This window comes from Python bivittatus, unplaced genomic scaffold (genome assembly GCF_059951505.1).
Source record: "Python bivittatus isolate LINGU-HERP-01145 unplaced genomic scaffold, Pbiv_v1 ctg000700_np1212, whole genome shotgun sequence".
NCBI classification, from domain to species: domain Eukaryota; kingdom Metazoa; phylum Chordata; class Lepidosauria; order Squamata; family Pythonidae; genus Python; species Python bivittatus.
The window spans coordinates 43,878,976-43,900,455 of NW_028277098.1; the positions used below are offsets into that span (position 1 = coordinate 43,878,976).

A 21,480-nucleotide genomic window follows, 5' to 3' on the forward strand; every position below is an offset into this window, starting at 1 on the left:
TGATATAATCCAATCTCTTCTCAGTGCAGGTATCTGATTTAGACAGTATAATGTCTAACTAAAAAGGATATTACAGTGACTGGCGGGTTTAGAAAATATGTTTGGATGTGCTATTCCAATAAAATGAAGAACAAAAATAAAACTATAGAAAAATAAATCTCTCTACAACATGTGTGAGTATGTAGGTGTGCCTAATTTCTGTAGCACTGAGCCACTTCTTCGTGTTCATGAGCGCTTGTTTTGTCTGGTTTATTTTTGCTTCCAGCTGCAGGGGATGATGTCATGGAGGGGAGACATTTCAGATATTGAGGGATAGTAAGGAATGAAATAGGATTCTAAAGCCTTGGCACCAATTTTGACCCTTAACTCCCACCCTCCAGAATTAGAAAAAGCCCAGTTTTTAAAGGCTGAAAAGAAAGTTTTAAGACACCCATCAAAATCCCTCCCAAACTGCAAAAAGAAGGAAAGAATCAATCATTTTGGTCCATCTAATTCTAGGACTATAAAAAGGATATTAGGGAACCAGGGACACTGACTGCCCAGTGTGTGAATTCCAATAGCATGTATAATATGCTACAACCCAGTAGTATGTTTGTTTCTTCCTCACAGCAATGTAAAGCAATAAAATAGAATATTTGGAGGAGAAAATGACAGGGACTGATTCAGTAACATGCTATTAAAGGAATGCTGCATATTCTGTAAAATGAGGCAAAGGCACCTGGGACTGATTAGTAGTAAAGTTCACCAAACTTCAGATATATTTTTTTTCCTTTTTCTCTAAAAAGTGTACGGTAAGACTATTTCCTGAGCTTATGTTGACAAAAATTCCCCCAAGGCTAGACCCAGAAAAGAAATACATAGCAAGAAACCAAGCACTCTGCAGAAACCTAATTAGAAGATCTTTGCACTTCATTTTTAACATTATGGGAAGAGATGAAAATCAGTATTAAGATGTTTTCTTTCTTTCTTTCTTTCTCTCTTTCTTTCTTTCTTTTTCTTTCCTTTTCTTTTCTTTCTTTCTCTCTCTCTTTCTCCTTCCTTCCTTCCTTCCTTCCTTCTTCTTATTTCTTCTTTTGATATTTAGAGCCTATAGCTTTATTGAAGTTTTTATAATTCACATGATTTACACTTCAACTTTTACAAATTAAATTTAATTCTATTTATACTGCTTATTCATACAACATTGTTTTACCTAAAAAGAAAATTAAAAAGTAGTAAAATCTTTGTTGTCAGCCAGAGAACTCAGTCATTCTTTATGCATAGCTGCTTGCAAGGTAAATGATTGATTGATTGATTGACTGATTGATTGATATTTCTATACCACCCAGATCAGTAAAACTCTTGGCAGTTTACAGAAAATAAAAATCTGTAAAAAATGTTTAAAAATTAAATGAGGTGGTTAGGAAAACAATCAAAGCAGGCAACGCTAACCCCTGAATGTCTGCTCAAACATCAGAGTCTTGACCACCTTGCAGAAAGCTAATATGTGGGGTGCCAGGTGCAACTCTGGGGGCAAGGTGTTCCAAAGTGTGGGTTTATATAATATTGATGGTCTGCCTTTGTGCCCGTGTCCCTTTCAATTTCCTGCAAGTATGCATACACTAAGATTCCACTTGGAGGAGATGGTCCATAAGGTATTCTGGAGTCAGCCATACAGAGATTTACAGGTCAAAACCAGTCCTTTGAATTGGACTTGGAAATATTTTGGCAACAATAAATAGGTGTAATACTGGCAGAGCTCTCACCCACCAGCAATTTGGCTGCTGCATTTTGTACCAAATCACTTCCAAATCATTTCCTGGGCTCTAAAGGTGATGGGGGAGAAATGTACTTTCAGACTTGTAAGATTCCATTAATGTAACCTTACAATAAAGTAGAATTAGTCCATCTGATCATGTTTCCTGTCTGGACTACCTTGCAAGGGTGACATCAATCTTGCAAATCTGAAAGTACATTTCTCCCCTGTCACCTTTACAGCCCAAGAAACTAAGGAGGGACCCTTCTGAGACATTTGCCATGCCCACATTTCTTTTGCTGCCTCTTGTCCAACTGCCCCCTGGCTGTGGCTCTTCCCCGTCTCCCAAGGTCATTCCCACATACATTACAGCAGCAGAATGGATAGCACTCCAACAGCAGCCCCAAACTGTCCCTATAGCCCAGACTCATGTAAAGACACTCACACCCAGTTACTAGTGGAGCAGCATCACTGATCATAGCTAAGATGTCCTGCACCGTCACTTCTACCACCATCTTGTTTAAACACCTGAAACTTAAGAGGATAGATTTGTGATAAGGCTACATCCTTATCATTTCCAACCAGGTTTCACTAATGAATGATATATATGCCTATTCATCTGCTGCCAGATTGTGTAGGGATGATGTTTTATTTTGGACAGACCTAGCATTCACCAACAGCAGCTTGAGGCCAACTTTATCAGTGATTTGGCCACCAGTGCCCCAACTGCAGGTTCCCCTTCTCTTGTAATGACTAGATCAGTCTTTACTGTCATTTTAGAATCAACCCTCTAACAGTGAAGCAAGGTTCTGTCTGCGAGAACTCCAGCAGAGCTATTACGGTACTCTATGACATCTATGTCATACCTCAATATCCTACATCTCTGTCAAAACACGGTTCCCGAGAACCATCTAGTCTCTTTCACACTAATTCTTCTCACTTCCACCATCAAATCCTACTGACGCTCCAGTCCTATCTGTTGCTTCAGGAATCCACAGTTCATCCATTTCCAGCTCAGTTGCTTCCATTCCCTTTCAGCAGGCAGGCTGCTCTATTCACGCATGTCTTGAACACATTACCAGTTTTTCCAATAGCTCTTCCAAGGGCATAACCACCAATCTTCCTTCTGCACTGTCTCACCCACGGCAACCTCTTCCAGTGCTCAGATTGCCTTTCCCTTCTTGGCCACTCATCTGGAAATGGGGGCACCATGTTGTTATTTGCAGTCTAGCCACTGCAGCTCTGAAAGGAGATACCACAGTTTATCACTTCTGTCTGTACCACTTATGGTTGAACTGAGCCCAGATACTTGTCATCCTCTCTCCCCACTATCATTATGATCCAAAGTCCTTAATCCTGTTCTTCTCTTCTGCTGCTCTCCTTTCCTTCTGCTATTTTATGCTCCAGCCATCTCCAATTTGATCATCCAACAGATCAGCTTTCCCTTTTTCACTACTACAAAAATGTTTGTCTTAGTCCCTGTTCAACTCTGAAGTACACACATCTTAATCTAATTCAACACAAGACACCACAATTGCAGAAACTGACCAGAAATAACGATCTTGCAGGTGCCATCATAAAATCAACAACAATCCTGTAGAGTATAGAGGCTATTCCGGATATTGATTGATTGTGTCAGTATTCCACTTTTCATCTAAGAAGCTCAAGGTAACACTGTAATATCCAACAGAACAAAAATATTCTGTGAAAATGTAATTCATTCAGCTTGTTAACTACAGAAACAAATCTGAGGTGAAAACTGATTGTGTCAGGGAATAATGCTATAAAAAATACTTTAAACTTTTCCTGGATAATTTTTATTTGCACATGGTAATGTTTGTGTTTTCTGAATGAGACTTTTCATATGACTAAGCAGGCGAACACTAGGAATCAGCCCAAGACAGAGTGAGGGGTTTTGTTACAATTGCCATGGAAGGATGATTTGACAATGTGTCAATGACATTCTGATTGGCAAGCTAGTTATGAGCTGGAGGAATAAGTGAACACCTAGCTGGTTCCAAAATTGGACTCAAAGAGTGCTCATCAATGGTTCCTTATCAATTCAATAGTGCTGATATTAGTTCTAAGTAACTTGCAAATAACTGGTGGTTTTTGGTCATTTATCAAAGCGTGGTCTTGAAATTGTTTGATAATTTCAGATCCTGACATTTTCTTCTGGCATTCCATGTTTTAAGAATTAATTTCAAATAAGATGGTCTTGAATATAAATGTTTACCTGTTTGCTTCCAAACAGATGAACAGGGTACCTCAAGCATACACACAATAGGAATGTGTATCCTTCTACAATTTGTGTGTGCTTCTTATAAAGTAGATTTTCTACCACAATTGCTGGAACCATATTAATTAAGTTAGATCAAGCCATATGTTAGAAACTATTGCTTTGTTGTTAATTTAGTGGTTTGTCTATATGCTGATTAGGATACACAATATAATTGTTTGGGTTCTTTGAAAAGTTACAGTATGACATACTGCATGGTGAATATTTCCTTCACCAAAATACACTTTTGCCACGATAGATTGTTCATATTGTATCAAATGCGCATGAATGTCTAGCATACCAGTATGTGATGAAATATAGTACATGTGAATTGGCCATTTCTTCTCTACTATTTTATAGTACTTTTGTTTTTCTTTTGTGTTGGCATTCAGTAAGTAACTACAGCACTTGATAAAGTGGTTTGAAGTTACAGGCAAGCACCACATCACACACCATACAGGAATTTATTTGAGATAAAGTACAGATGGGCTGAACTCTGGATCTGATCTTCTTCCTGCTGAGTTGGATGGAAGAAATATTGAGATCCATTGTCTTAGAGAAGAATCTGGCAGTCAAAGCTGTTCTTCCCAAACAACAACAAAGTGAGACAGTGTTCATATTGGAAACATCCATGTCTCTGTTGTGGTTGTATTTTACCCCCAAGTATAAGTAAAAGAGAAGTGGATTTCTGTCATTCAATTTTATATCCTTTCAAAGTAGTTACCAATTACGCGGGCTGTGTTGTATTTTCAGTTGTCAGGAATGTATTAAAGGGGACCAACTTGGTAGTGAAGCGTGAAGATCACATACCTTAAAATGTATGTGTGTGTGTGCGCGCACACACATGCGTGAGGGCACATTTTTGGGCATGCAGGCATATTTTTAATTTTATTATAACATTTGTATTCAGCAGATTCATACAGATTCTTGGCAGTTTACATTTTAAATCTCCAGCAATAAAAACTGATATAAAACATAAAAAGTACAACATAGGTCACTATAACAGCATATGGAGATATCTATGTAAGTGTATCTGCTTAATATATTTTGTTCCCTACATCCTAATTTATTAGGAAGAAAAAACTAAAGCAAAAAACTATCCAACATACTGCCCCCTGTGCCTCCTAAAAAGTTTAGAAGAGCCAAGGGAGCCCCATGAGACCAGCCCTGCAATTAGACAGAATAAAGTACAGACTGTCCTCTACTTGCGAACAGGTTCCTCTACTTGCGAACAGGTTACACTCCAAGAGGCTATCCATAAGTCCAGTGTGTTTGTAAGTCCAACCGAGTATATAGATTGACATTTCTTAGCACTGCCCCCTTCCTCTTACGCTTAATTCCAGACATACTGTAATTCAGTCACTACACAAAGGAAGAACACTGCAACTAAACACTATGAGATCAGCGAACAGACAGGATGGAGTAGTGTCCAAAACGGTGTTCCAACATGTGATGGTGCTGCCAAGCGTACATATGCGGCGTGCCATAAACTAACCCTTTCCCTCCTTCTCCCACCTTCCAGGACCTAGGTTGGAGTTGTGGACAAGTTTGTTTGTAATGGCAAAAGTTCGTAACTCGAAAGTTTGTAAGTAGAGGACTGTCTGTACAGTAGCCACTTTGGGTGGAAGATTGGACAGAGGATGAAAGTCCTCTTTTGCTGTCCTCCAAGCAGCCACTATAGCAGTTGTTTCACTGTGTTTAAGATGTGGTTCTGCCACTGTAGGACGGCAATCAGATTGACAGATTGTGGGGTGGCTCTAGCATCTTCATCTTCAGGCACTTGCCATTGGCACAAAACAATGCATTGCTTTGGGACTCCCTCAGAATAATGTTTATAGAGTAGCTAGTTGGCTAGCTCGAACTTTTTCTAAGTGAAGAAGAAACAGAAGGATATGAAGTATCAATGGAGAACAGTACAGATCACAATGTCTTCTGAGCTTCACCCATTAAAAGATTGCAGCCTTTATAGAGAAGAAGATACTATTGTGCACACTGTTTCTCCTTTTCTTCCACCACTGAACAGGCATGGCCTTGGCCTGGCCGACCTATTCTAAGAGTCACATCTGCACAAATAATAATTGCCCAAATGGTTTCTACAAAATGAAACACATTTTACCCTCTAGCACTACAGAACCAGTCACTCAAAAGAAGTGTAGATCTGTCTAAGGGGAAAGAGATGCAAGGAGGGAAGAGAGTCTTCAAAAGGAAAAAAAAAAAAAAAGGTGAGGGATTGCCTCTTGATGAGATCAAGGGTCATAGTGACAAGTTTAAATATTTGTATAGCTTCCTTCCAGTCCTCATAATCACCACCTCCACCTTATTTATCTTCCTCCTCTCTTTTACTGGTAGGAAACTGATTGACAAATAAACCTTTATTAAATCTTAAAATGATTATGGCTTATTTTATTTTTATTCTGCTCTTCTGAAGGATTTACTGTGCTATATTAATGTATAAACTCTACAGTAATCAGGGAACCAAGCTGCATTATGCATAGGATCTGGGTTGGCAGTGGCATAATGCATGACAACAAACTTACATATAACATTCAAAATGGATTCAAATAAGGAGGAAGTAAAAATCCTAACCATGGGAAATAATGCTAATTATGGGGACACAATACAATATTTCCCTTGTTTCAGAACATATTGAATAGAGTGATGCTTCTTGTATATGTAGCAGTGTGTGCAGCACTTTGGATGCAATCTCCAAAAAATGCCTTGGAGTGTGTCGTTGCACATACATAGTACCTAGTGATGTGCATGAAATGGAAAATCTGTTTTGTTTCGAACCAGAACAAACTATTCTGTACATTCTGCTGAACTGTTTCAAGTCACACACAGGCAAAGATAAAATCTAGGCTGTTTTGGTTTGTATGCCTATTACTTACTGCAATGATCCCAGGAAATGAAATGTTTTACACTGATTTCTAATCCGCTTGAAAGACAAAAAAAGGGCTCAATATTAGCTGCAGCTATGAAGTGTATAGAGGAGATCATGAAATCGTGTATCATAGATTGGTAACTGGTTCACAGGCTAATATAGAAAATCAGAAATGAAATGATGTATAGCAAACCTGGTTCCTGTGTGGCCTTGCCCCACCTACTTGCCCCCATTCTTCTTGGGGCCTCCTCTTCTCTCCCTGCCTCCCTTCAGCCACCATCAACATCCTTGGCTTTTTCCCACTGCCTCCTCCCCCCCAAAACAACTTCTACCTAGAAGAAGCACATTTCAGTTTGTTTTGTTCCATGTATAGGCCACTTAATGATGCCTTCTTGTAATGGTCCTGGGTCTCTCTTTATTATAGCGGTTCTAAGCATGCTTGCCAGAGTTCAAATGTACAGTACTTTTTTTTCCTATATGAAAGGAAGCAACCCTCTGTTTTTTAAAAATTATTAGTTAAAGTCAAAGAACTTTACTTTGGTTGTTGATCAGCCTTATATAATCAAAAACATGGAAATAAAATAAGATGAAAAATAAAATAATGAAAACAAAATGGAACCAGAGATAAATTGAACGCAGCCAGCACAGGTGAAATTTTCTTAGCTTAGGTAAACAACCTTGAGCACTGAAACTATTCACACTAAGGCTTACAGTAAGTAAAAAGACTGCTGTAAATATAGTTAGAAACAGATAAGTAGGAAAGTTAAGAGTTATTGTTATTACTAAACTTGGAGTTTCTTTAATCAAGTCAAACTGTTCCTAGTAGGGTCCTGTCTGGCTGGCTATTAAACAAAACCTGGCCACATTATACTTATTGCACACCGTCCAGAGTTGCTTTGCATGAGATGGGTGGCTATATAAATGTGACAAACGAACAAGTGTGTTTATTGCCCTGGTCAGTTAAAACATAACTGAAATGTAAAAAACCAGTACAGCCTAGATATCGAGCTAATTCATTTTGTGTTGTGGTCCCCAGTAAGAAGCACATGGGGGGCTGTTGTTTCAGTGGCTCCTGACGTACTGTAACAAATGTGTTTATGATATGGGATTTTGTGGAATCTCCCTGCAAGAAATGCAGTTTGCAGAGCATTACAGTGTATCAACATCAGAGCAATTTGGAATTTGGTGGTGGTGGTCAGATTAAGCCGTCTAGGAGGCTTACAAAAGTTGGTTGCCTAAGAAAATATCAATAAAAATGAAGCTATGCTTTATTTGATGCTCCATATCAAATATTTGTTGCCTGAGATTCTTCCTGATAAAATCATACCCCATTATCATTTGTGCATGAGGAGAGAAGCCATAATGGTGTAGCTTCTCCTCCAAGCCTTTTTTCCATTTCAGGATAAAGGGGTCAACTGACACGTATCAGGCTAAGCCTATAGGGCAAGCCTTAGCCAAAATTTGAAGAAGTTAATCCATACGCAGATTTCAACTTTAACTAGTCCTGCTTCCATATGAAGAGCAGCATTAGGCACACGCTGAGGCACTTGAAGAATATGAAGAGATGAATAAATAATGGTTTAATGGAGTACAGTAGATAATGGCTTTGAATTCCATACAGTAAGAATTACAGCAGAAGAAAATAGAGCTAAGGTATTTTTACCCAATAAAAATGCAGTGCTATTAGAAATATGTCATTAAAAAGGTAAAATCTTCCCTATTTATGTGTCTCTTGGAATATAATTATGTTCCTGTCAGTGCTTTATGGAAGAATTCTTTAGTTATCCTGTACATTTCAACCCACTTACAATTGATAAATAATTTTTTTAAAAAAAAACTGTCATTCATGGAGCATTTTGTGCACTTGTGATGAGATGAAACCCAACTGATCATCTCTTTTCCTTTTTTCTGGTTCTAGGATTGTTCCAAATACTCTTGTTAGCCCACTGAAAGCTGCAGTTGCTCCTTCCCTCCTTCAGAAACACAGCTCATCACCATCACACAGCCAGACTCCAAACGGGCATCACTTCTCAGCAAATAAATTATATGTGCCGTTTCCAAATCAATCTACACAGCAGGGACCACAAGGTAACTCTATACTGTATATTTATAGAAGGATGCACCATGCATAAAGAAATGTAAAACACATACACTGATCCACTCTCAGGGCCAAACTAAACATAACAACCAAAGTGTATTGAAAGTTATATTGTGCCTTGACATCATTATGTCAGGCATAGTCCATCTTTGCCATTCTGTAATGTGGAATAAAAGATGGAGATCCAGGATGTGTAATGACTTTAGGCTGTACAGCCTGTTGTATTATTCATCATGGATGGGAAGGCAACACGAGGCTGCTGTTTTCAGCAGATCCTCTGTGTTTCTCATAATGTTTAGTTTTAAATGAAACTCTGCATTTGACAGCAACTTGCATAATCCCAAGTGCTATGGGCTTATTATGGGAGCTGTGCTTCAATTATTGGAGTTGTCATTCAAGCTGATGAGCACCAGCTTGGAGGAAACTGCTTTAGATCATTTGCTCGCCATGCTTTAGGAAGCAATATGGCAAATACTTTGGTTATTTTATATTTTCATATGAAACAAAAATAATATAAGTAGGGGCATTGGCATAATAGTTTATAGTAGATGGAAAATGTATTTTGTATTTTGTAATAAAAAATAGTAAACCAGTTTTACTGGTAGAAGTAGCCACCCTTCATGAGATAATGCAGTGCAAATGTACACATTTTGACACATTCAGACGCAGTAGCCACTTAAATGCAGATGTGGAAAGAGAGAACTGATGAAAGAGCAAGCAACCAATGATGTTTTCAATTCTTCAAGGATGTTTTCTAGCATTGATGCTAGTCGACTACTGCTATCTAGCATTTAAAAAGGAGTTTGCAGTTCCAGATTGATCACAAATGGAGAAAACCCTCGTTCAAGTGGACCATTTCCCATTTATTTCATTTTGTGAACCTGCTTTTTAGACAGGTTTACTAACTTTTAAAAGGTCTGTGCAAGGTATAGAATGTACATGCATGATGTACTGAGCCATTAACCAGCCAACCACATTTTCATTCAGAGTATTTTGTGAACCCAGACCAAGTGGTCAGTGTGTCAGAAAATTTGATTGAGTATACTGTAAAGTTAACCTGGGATAAGTGTGTGATATAAGCACAACTACAGAAACGTAGGCCAGTTGACCTCAAGCTCTGTTGACGAGAGAAATTTCTAGTTCAGGCTCTGCAACTCAGGCAAACCATATATGATCCCTGGATTTGTTCAGGGGCTTCAGATTCTATCAGAGATATTGCTAATTTTCTGGAGTGTGCCAAACATTTGTGAAAACAGACATTGTGTATCTGGCTCATTAACAATATAACCTCAAAGATAAAGTTTAGCTGCTTGTGAGTGCAGCAAAAAAACAAACCCATACTGAAGATTTTGGGGGAGACTGCGCTTCCCTAATTGTTCTGTGTCATAGGATTCTTTAGAAGTTGTCATTGTCAACCCAAACACCAACATATTATTTTAAATGTCATTTGTGGAAATGTCACTAAAGTCTGTTTCTGTTAATACTTTCAAATCAAGTTCTGTACTTAAGCTGAAGACTTTCTTTAATCAATATCTGCCAGTAACTGAAAAATGGAAGTACATACTCAGTTTAACTCTAAGCCTAAAAATATAAAGAACAGTCATTTAGCTGCAAAATCAACTATAAAATCATTGTAAGAGAAAAGGTGCATTTGTATTACTACTCAGTTTTTGGTACAATAACTCTCAAACAAACTCTCTCTGGATATGTTAGGGATGTGAATGCATGGACAATGGGTAAGAACAAAACCCCAGTAGAATTTCTGACTTCAGCTAAAGTAAGATCCAGATGTAAATTATTACATTGAAAGAATTTGGCAATCAAATGAAATAGTACATCTATTTATATCTTACATGATGTCTTTGCATAGAGACTTTATATAATTTGATGAGTTTGACTTATTTATATTCATACTTTAAAAGGAATGACACAAACGAATTGGCATTTAGGAGGCATATTCCAATACTTTCTTCATTATATCATTCGTTTAAAAAGTGCTTCAGATTTTTAGGCTGAGGCTTGAGGGAAATAGAGGCTACCAGCATACTTTGTGATGTGGTTAACTACAGGCTTTTCTGTGTCACATGTAAAGCAAAATTGTAACTGAATGTTATGTTTGGAACATAGTTGATTTCTTTATGAACTGCTGTACTTCTATATTTTATTCCACATAAAATATTTAACAGTGATTATTTAAACCGACAGCATGTTTGGGAAATTCTTCTTTGGAAATTAGCTGCCACAGATTTGATTTAAATCTGACAAACTGAAGGAATGCTTGAAATCCAGGTGGTGCTGCTGCTGCTGGTGCTGGTGTGAATGTCAGCTTAGCTGCAGCTGCCAAAATGTGCTACGTTTCTTAACACAAATAGAAATGTTTTGTGATTTTTTTTTTTTTACAAGGAAATGTGGCAGGGGATAGACATTTTATACAGATTAATGGGATGGTTCATATTTTAGCCCCTTAGGAGTTTAAATGTGGAACTTTTAGAAATGTCTTCAGATTTCTGTACAAAACCACATGTGGTTGTTAATTGCACTATCGTTATAGGATTTGAACCTCATTTTAAGCTCCTGCTGTTACCATCTGTTACATTTGAAAGGTGCTTTGGCATATGGGATCAACAAATTGTGAGCACTTAAGAACAAACTGTATAACAAAAAATCAACCCGTAACAAACTGTTTTCTCCTTTAGCCTGTAAATATTGTGATATAACAATGGAATGTTAAGTACTTACTAATGATCATAGTCAGAGACCAGTTGACAAAATGCCCTGAATTAAGGCTCTCCACAATATGTGTGTAAGAGAGATTGTACATTCAAGGACAGAATTACAGTTAAGTTCATATAGAATCTGGCCATAGGGCATTCCCACAGAAATATAAACCAGGATACCATCAGGCTAACTCCCCCCTCCAATCCTAGAATTGACAATATTCTATTGCAGTAGAAGCACCTTTTATGTATAAGCTGGCAAAATGTTTTTGACTCATCAGTTTGTTACACTGATGGTGAAGGTAACCTATCTGCATTCTTTGCACTATGTACTTGGCCTACAATATGGAGCTCTTTCAAAAAGATTAACTCATTTGCAAATTATGTGTCATTTGCATCCTTTGTGTGATGAGATAATACAAGTGGTATAATTCCCCCATCCCCATACATGCCCATGATTCTGCAGTTATTTGAAGGAGGAAATAGGGCTAGAGTGAACCTCCCCCAACCCAGTTCAGTTGACTTCAGCTCCTGTACTCCAGCAGAGATACCGCTGGGGCTTTTGTCATCCTGGACAAAAGGCAGGAATTATGGGAGCTGAAGTCCAGTTCATCTGGAAGTCATGAAGATAAAAGATTGTTCTTTATCTTTTGAATGAGAACAATGTTTCTTAAATATTCTGTGTCCAATCTTGCTATTGTATTTATTCAGTGTTTCATTAAGTTATATCCTATACTTTCAGCACACGAGCTATCTCTAGACTCATAGCGTAAAACATCAGAATCCATCCAGGTCCCAATAAAACAGAGTAATAAAAGAGAGGATAAGTATCAGCAAGCTAGTTTGATACAATTATTGATCTAAGTTTTAAATCCTAGACAAATGAACAGTTCGTTGTTGATGACGAAAATAACTAGGTTGAGTGCCTGGCAAGGCTCATTTGAAAGTTCACTTCTCTATTGTGATATCACTCCATTGGTATTAGTTCAGAAGACAGAGGAACCTTGATAAGTTAACCAAACTGAATTGTTCTTACAGTAGATTGGGAGCAGTGTTTTAAGGACAAATAAGCACAGCCAAAAGGAAGTTGCTTGGGCAGCCTGAAAACAAAGGGAAATAAAAGAACATTCCTTCTATGCAAAAGGAATATTCTTTTAAGTTGAGATACATCTGTGCAAACAATTTGTTTTCACTGTAGAGATGCTACCATCAGACAAAAAAGATTTTGTACTGGATTGTCTCTTCTCTACTGGCTAGCATGTAATAACCATGAAATAATGTAATTGGCAAATCCAGTTTATAACACAACTGTTGTAATTGCCAAACATGGTTCTTGAGAAAATCTCATCAACCTGTTCAGTTTCTGGGTCAGATCTTTTAAAAAGTCTACTGTGACTGCAAATGCTAAGAGTAGGTAAGAATTAGAAACATAAAAGCAGAGAGAAGAGAGTAGACAATAGTTATGGTAAATGTGAGAGCCTGTGAGCATTAACTTCAAATAATATTTGATCAAGTGCAATAATCTGGGGAAAGAAATAACTGTTAAGAGAAATAATTTTAAACTAAAATTGCTGTTCCATTATTAAAATAAATAAATGAGAGGGCCCACAGAGATGAACCTGTCCATATTAGACAACCCTGACCTGAAATGTCATTGCACTGCAAGGGGGGGAGGGAAACATTTGGTACTAATGGAGTGAAAACTTCCTTGTTCATGCAGCTAAGCAATTTTATTAGGCAAAATCGGCCTGTTAGGGCAGAGCTGGCCACATGAGCTAACCAAGTGGAATATGCTGCTTGAGTCATCTTCTGTCCTGCTAAACCAGATCAGGAAATTGGTGTTTGCCATATGCCAGACCTTGAATCTGGCTTTTGCTCAAGTAAAAGGTGTATTGAATGAGCATCAGTTTCAGAAACAAACAAGTTGCATTCTTCTAAATATCTGAACACCCTCTGTTTGCAGGTTACCAAGGTAGCTTTCACTCTATACAGAACTGCTTCCATTATGGAGATTGCTACAGAGCAATGGACTCATCTGTCAGTAGTGATGTGCTGTCAGGGGAATTGCATTGCTGTAACCCTCTGCGACAAAATGGGTATCACATCCTCAGTGCACCTGTAGCTTCAGCAGGTAATTGATTTAGATTCTATTCCTATTATCTTGTTGGACTTTTCCCCTTAGAAAATATTATAGATAGAGAATCTAAAGTTTAGACATGAGTAAGATAAGTCACATCTTGTTTTACAGATTCTGAACTGTGGTTCTGTAATTGTCTACTTCTAAAACATAGAGATTTTACCTGAGGCTGCAACTAAAGATGTATTTTATTATTACCTGAAGTGTGCCGCTTCCAGAATTCCATATGTCTCCCAGTATCATACAGAATCTACCTTTCTATTGGAATATGACAGAAGGGTGATATAGTTGAATCAGAAGGATGATGTGACATCACTGCATTATCATCGCACATCTGCTCCAGCCTAATGTTACCAGAATACACAAGGAAGAATTGCAAATTGGCAATGACTACACATTTTATATAACGACTTGTTTGGCTCTATAGCTTGATCATCTGATTTTAAGCTAAAAGCTTGCATTTTACAGAAATTTGCATTTGGCAGCTTTGGGAATTTCTGAATTCTTGAAACAATTTTTTAAGATACCTACTCTTACAATAGAAGAGAATATATGTACCTTAGGGTTGAACAATAGAGTCCTTGGTGGTCTCTGAGCATGGTTGTTTGCTTGCAGATGTTTCATTACCCATCTGGGTAACATCATCAGTGGGGTTTACTCCCTGTTTATATACAGTAGCTTGCCCTGCTAGTGTTGGTGGAGGTGTGGTTTTTTCCTTGGTAGTTCCTTGATTAGGGTATTGTTTTCAGCTTGTTTGTCTGATGTTAATCCCTGCTTATCTAGGTGTTGGTTGCTGGAGAGGATGTGTTTTAGTATTTTTGTTTCCTTCTTAGATTTTTTATTGTCTCTTTTGAATGGTGAGTAAATGTGGTTTATCTCTATGTGTCTATTGATGGCTGATTTGTCTGAATGCCAAACTTCCAGGAATTCTCTAGCATTTTTGGATTTAGCTTGGTCTAGGATGCTCAGTTGAAATTATGGCTGAGTCTGTCCATGTGTTGTGAGATTAAGGATTTTTCATTATGTCTTCTGACTGCTAGTTTGACATGTCCAGCCGCCCACTATCCACTGCAGAACACAATATCCTCCTGAAAGGCCTCAACTATAACATACACAATGCTAATCAGTTAGAATTCTTTGCAGGCTTAGAAGCAGCATTTAAAACCATAAAAACTGAAGAAAACATAAGGCAGAGAATCATACCACAGACCAGAAGAACACAGAAACAGAACCAACTCAAAGCAGTGGACAGAGCAGCCCTCAAAAACCAAAGAAGGACCAAACCAGCACCATCCTCCCAGCAGACAAAGACTGAATCATGGTTATCATGGACACAGAACACAGTACATACAAAAAGCCAAAGAATTACTGGAGGACAAAGAAACCTACCTCCCAGTAAACACCAACCCAATTCAGAAACTAGAGAACCTGATCAAGAGAACCCTTAATGACCTAACAAAGGAAGGTCAGATCACAAAAGAAGAACAGTGGCAGATGAAAAGCAGTGGACCCATCCTCCCATGCTTCTTTGGACACCCAAAAATACACAAGGCCAACATACCTCTTTGTGCAATTGTATCGTTACCAGGGACCCCAACATATAACATAGCCAAAGATCTCACAAAATAGCTTGAACATCTCACAGAGGGGAGCAAATACTCTGTCAACTCCCCACTACAGTGCCTCCAGAAAATCAAAGACCTGAAAATAGAAGAAGATGAAATTATGGTTTCATTCAATCTCGCAGCACTCTTTATGTCCATAGATCCAGAACCAGTGAAAAAATCCATGGCAGCAGTACTAAACACACCCGACCTAGCCAAATACACTGAGATCGAAATACACAGAATCATGGACCTCATCAACCTCTGCCTCACTACCAACTTTCAGTCTGATGGACAAATATACCAACAAATCAAAGGAACACCCATGGGATCACCACTCTCAGGATTCATAGCAGAGACTGTAATGCAGTGTCTAGAAACTCTAGCACTCCCACACATACATCCAAAAGTATGGATCTAGTATGTAGATGACACCTTTGTCATAATAAAAAAGGAACAACTAGAGAAGACACATTAAACTATCAACAACATCTTCAAAGGAATAAAATTCACAAGGGAAGAAGTAAACAACAACACACTACCCTTCCTGGATATCTTCATCAGTAGAGGAAATGATGGCAAGTCTATCAAAAAACAACTCACACTAATCAAGTGCTCCATTTCCAAAGTAACAGCCCAACCTCCCACAAGAGGAGCTGTGCAAGAACATTATTCAGATGAGTACAAACACACTGCAGCAACCCAGAACACCAGAACAAGGAAACAGATTTCCTATATAACATCTTCCAACAAAATGCGTACCCTTGCAACTTTATCAAAAACTGCCTGGCCACTCAACCCACTACAGCACAACCAAAATAAGCTATGAAAAGGATAACACTGCCATATATCAAGAACATCTCAGAAACAACCAACAGACTATTACAATCACACAGCATCACTGTAGCATACCAACCAACTAAAGCCATCCAAAACTTCTTAAGTAAACCAAAAGACCCAGTAGCCCAAGAAGAAAAAACAGGAGTCATCTACAACATGCAGTGTGAGGACTGTAACAGCCACTATGTAGGACAGGCAGGCAGAAGGCTGGCAGAGCGCATCCATGAACACCAACTAGCAGTCAGAAGACACAATGAAAACTCGTTAATCTCACAACACATGGATAGACTCAACCATAGTTTCAACTGGGAAACTTGAGCATCCTAGACCAAGCTAAATCCAAAAACGCTAGGGAATTCCTGGAAGCTTGGCATTCAGACAAATCAGCTATCAATAGACACATAGAGATAAACCATATTTACACACCATTCAAAAGTGACAATAAAAAAGCAAAGAAGGAAGCAAAAAGACCAGAACACATCCTCTCCAGCAACCAACACCTAGATAAGCAGAGATTAACACCAGATAAACAGTGAGCAGAAAACAATGTCCTAATCAAGGAACTACCAAGGAGAAAACCACACCACCACCAATACTGGCAAGGCAAGCTACTGTATATAAACAGGGAGCAAACCCCATACTCACTAGCACTGATGAAGTTACCGAGACGGGTGATGAACCATCTGCAAGCAAACAACCATGCTCAGAGAGCACCAAGGACTCTACAATATCTACTGTGACATTCACAAAATGGAAATTTTGATCTTAACAGATATTAACCAAATATCTCATTCATATAAGCTTCTGTCAGCTTTTTTAAAGGATAGTTTAATTAAATATTTTAGTGTACAGGTTATAAAGATTTTCCTCAAATTTAAAAATAACAAAACAGTTTCCCTCTTCACCAAACTGTTACACTTTCTCAAAACTATTATAAGTATTCATGAATGATTTGCTTGAGATTCTCTTCAGTAGAACGAAAACGCTGATGAAAAATTATCATAAAACCAAATTTATCCATCACCATAGCTCAGTAGACCCCAAAGCAGCCTCACTATAGAGAAAGAATTCATGCATGTCAGGGTAGCTTTGAACTTTCGTTCTGCCTTGTTCTTTCTCTGCTTATTGTCGTTTCTTTTACAAACATAAATTCTCACATTAATCTCCTTTGGTACTCTGTGAGGGGTCTGTGAGGAAGAATTTGGGCTGGAAAGTGGCTGAGATTGTCAGAAATGATTCAGAATTGTAAATAACTATTTGAAAGTTTTGAACATATTTTGGAATGGATTATTTTGAGCCTTGCCTGAAAAAAGTACAGCACTGGTTTTCACAACTAAAACTCTTGAAAAAACAAACGTTAGTAAAAATTAGTGTTGCCTGAATTGTATTTACAGGGAGAGAATTTTGGTTTCACTTTTGTGTGGCTAAACCAAAATCTTATGCAGATCCATATTAAGAATATACTGTATATATGGTTGCAGCCTAAATATGTAAAGTGTGTGAATCAGATTGGAACTAAGGAGAAAGTAAAGAATGAAGGTTTTAATCATCCCTTTGCACTTGCTCAGAATCCCTTTCATGTTGTTCTCTGCTTTTTGGAACTTGCCCTTTTGATGTTATTAAAGCATTACTTCCTGTAACTAACTTCTGATTTCAAATCTAAATTGACTGGCAGCTGCAGGCTTGAAGAATTGGCAAAATAACCTCTCCAAAAGAAATCATAGGAGCAAACAATAATATCATGACTAGATAACAAATTCAATAGCCATCAACATTTTTCTCTCTGGAGATTAAACTACTGTGAACTATTTCAATTTGGCAGAGGGAATTTAAGAAGGCAAATACTTTGGCCTTAAAAGCAAATTCTAACATCCATATTTGATCATTTGCACTGACAAGATACACTGAAACTTTAGGTGAGTTGCTCAGTGTTTTTCCCCTTGATTCTTAATACTACCAATATTGCATAAGAACACATTTACTAGGAATGCTTAGTATGACAACAGAGAGCTGCTCTGTGGGTCTTACAAATGGTCAGTAAGTGGTACTTACATTTCAGAGCTTTGGATGGTTTATAGGAGTGTCTAGGTGTGTGTTTAACCATATCCTGTTGATAATTTGAACGGCAAAAGTTTCTAAAAAATAACAGAAGAGTGTTTGAATTTATTTTCGAATGTATTCACCCAGAGTTTTTAATGATTTGTAGCACTGAGGTTAAACAGGCTCCTAGTGCAGTAGCTATCTGCTTTGAATCTCTCCTGAACTTGAAGCTCTCCCAAAAGATCTGAAATGAAAGAATGGTTTGGAAATTATGGGAAACAGGAAAAAGTCCCAGAACCTCATACTTTCCTTAACCCCATCTTCACCTTTTATCTTCAAAGTTGTTCTTTCCTTCTTCTGCCCTTCCCCCATCTTTACTTAACTCCCTTATATTAGAGCATCTGGCATCAACAATTTTTGGCTATAACCCTGTCATTTAATGTCTTGTAAATTGTAGCCTAGGAACAAGATGTTACAATTAAAATGTTGATACTCTTAGCTCCTTTACAGTACACTCCTTCAGTGCAGCAGAAGTTGGTCCTCTGTTCATACTCATATACTGTATATGCCCAGTTATTCAAAATGTGCTTGGTTTCTACAGGTATAAAAGGAGAAGAGAAGATTTAACATTTAGATGTTTCAAAAGCAGGAATGTAATGTGAAACAGATATTGTTCTTCAGAAATGTTTGAGAGTTATGAGTAAAGCTGCAGGGCTATGAAGCTGTGAAATGCAGAGGCAATAGTTCACTAATTAACAATCCAAACTGGAAAAGGACTTTCCTCTAGCAGCAGAGCTCTGCTCTGTTATTGATGCATATTTTGCAGAGACATAAACAGGAAAAAAAATTAAAAATCCAATCACGAGAATTCTGTTTTACAAAGCTTTTGTTTGCATGCCTTGATCCCGAATATAAGAAACTCTCACCAATTACATTGTTTCTAATAGTATGTCTTATTTGATGTATTACCAACCCTTAGCAATTCAGAATGATTAACAACATGACATGTGTAGACATTTAAGTTGTATGGTTACTCAACATATTAACGGATTGAATGACCCTGTAGTGGATGAAAAAGAGAGCCACTTTGGCCTAGTGGTGAAGGCTCCGGGCTAGAGAGCAGGAGTCTGTGAGCTCTAGTCCCACCTTAGGCATGAAAGCCAGCTGGGTGTCTTTGGGCCAGTCACTCTCTCTCACCCCAACTTACCTCACAGGGTTACTGTTGTGGGGAAAATAGGAGGAGGAAGGAGTATTAGGTATGTTCACCACCTTGAATTATTTATAAAAATAATAAAGACAGGATAAAAAAAAATCTTTAAAAAAAAATCCCTTCTTGTCATAATTACACGTACCTGGATGCAGTAATACTGTTTTCTGTGTAGATTGAAGCAGTCATTAGTTTTAAAGCTCTAGGGCAGTGTTCCCCATCTGATGTGCTCCAGATGTGTTGAGAGTACAACATCCAGAGTTCCCAGCTAGCACAATTAGTTATAGTAGCTTGGAATTCTGGGAAACATAAAACCAAATGATTTGGAGCATGCCAAGCTATTGGACACCTAGAGAGTTGTTGTTGTTTTTTTGCATGTCTTTCTTCCTGATAACATGAAAGCAGAGGGAGGGAGTTAGATTTGGAGTAGACAGATGGCAGGAAGCAGAAGAAAAGAGTTAAGCAGCTTCCTCCCCTTTCTTGCTAGCCAATTTATGAGGCCTCTTTGCATTAAAAAAAGAAACAAGAGAAAGAAAACCTTACAGTAGAGCATCATATTTAGTCTGAGTCTCCAATTCAGATTGTTCTTGCTACCTCATAGTTAATATGTCTCATATGCTTACCATACTTCCAGGCTATGAGGTCATTTCTGAAGCAGAGTGTATATCAGAAGAAGTTATCAATGGAACTGAAGAGAATAATGGATTTTTCCAAAATGGCACTTTTGATCACTGTTTGAATCACATTCCTCCCATCTACACAGATACTTAAGTCCACCTTAAATCATTACTTTGTCTACCGTGCTTATAATGCCTTTTGTATTTACGGAATTGTTGTTGACCTACCTTGACTGTATTTAATCTGCAACCTTTTATGTGTTCATTTAAATCAACTGTTCGCATTTACCAATCTATTTTATAAAGGAATATACTGTGTAATTGTTGGTATCTATTCCTTTGTTGTGGCACTTTGAAACTGATTCTCTTAAGGGAGAAGGAGGAGCATTTAAAACTGCTTGATGTGTAAGTCCTTTTGAGTAAAATATAAATTTAAATTATATAATATGCTTGTAAAGATTTTTTTTTAAGAAGTATGTTTTCAATTTAAGACTGCTGGTCCCTTTAATCACAGTTAATTCATGGGATGTTTTCTTGACTATAAAAGGACTTCTTTAAAATTCACAGACCTCATGTACATAAACGTTTTCACTTTGCTGAGCAGGTTTTATATTTTCAATTTTACAAGAAAGAATTAAAAATTGGAAACTAGTCTGCTCTCTTTTTTTCACTTTGTTCTGCCAGTGAGAACTAACTCTTCACTTAGAACTCATGCAGTTCTATACGCAATTTCTCTGTCTTCTTCCCAAAATGCTGTAATTTAAACAATTTATCATCTGACATTCCAATTTTCCAGCTTTTCTTCTGTGTGAAAGTAATATAAGTGGCTTATTAGGGAAAACAAGAATAAAAGAATATGAATAAAAGAATAAAAACTAGATTCCAAGAAGGTATATGCTATACTAAATCTGTTATTTTGGCTGCAAGAGTTTAACACAACTACTTTTCTAAAAATGAACAGCAGCTTTAATAGAAAATAGAACTAATGAAAGGTATCACTTTGCTTAATAAAGGAGGAGTCTTAGAAGTGGCAGTAAGGTAACAAGGAAGGGGGGTGGGCTAACAGAGACCCAGGTAATGAGATGTGCAAATGGAGACACCAGGACTACATTGGTGTGACTCAAGGGAATGAGAAGAAAAATACAATAGGTAGTGGTTGGAAGGTAGAGGATGATCCAATAAGGAGGAGAAGATTGAGGACAACAGCAGGATAACCCATCAAATAGTCAATATCAGTGTGAGAAATACATTTGGAAAGCTGATTCTGAAAAAGAGATTAAAATAATGTGTGGATCATGCTTGAGACAGCAGTATAAAAACACGGAG

At 37.7% G+C, this 21,480-nt stretch overlaps 1 protein-coding gene across 2 annotated transcripts in view; it reads left to right on the forward strand.

Annotated features, from left to right (window-relative positions):
- GLIS1 (GLIS family zinc finger 1) overlaps nt 1–20,982 on the forward strand; it is a 143,313-nt gene extending 122,331 nt beyond the window's left edge. For both annotated transcript variants that reach the window (XM_088153803.1, XM_088153802.1), the window contains exons 8-10: nt 8,813–8,982; nt 13,673–13,840; nt 20,172–20,982. In XM_088153803.1, the coding sequence (XP_088009929.1) occupies nt 8,813–8,982; nt 13,673–13,840; nt 20,172–20,308 (475 nt within the window). In that variant the 3' untranslated portion in view covers nt 20,309–20,982. The remainder of the gene's footprint in view (nt 1–8,812; nt 8,983–13,672; nt 13,841–20,171) is intronic.
- The last annotated feature ends 498 nt before the right edge of the window (nt 20,983–21,480 follow it).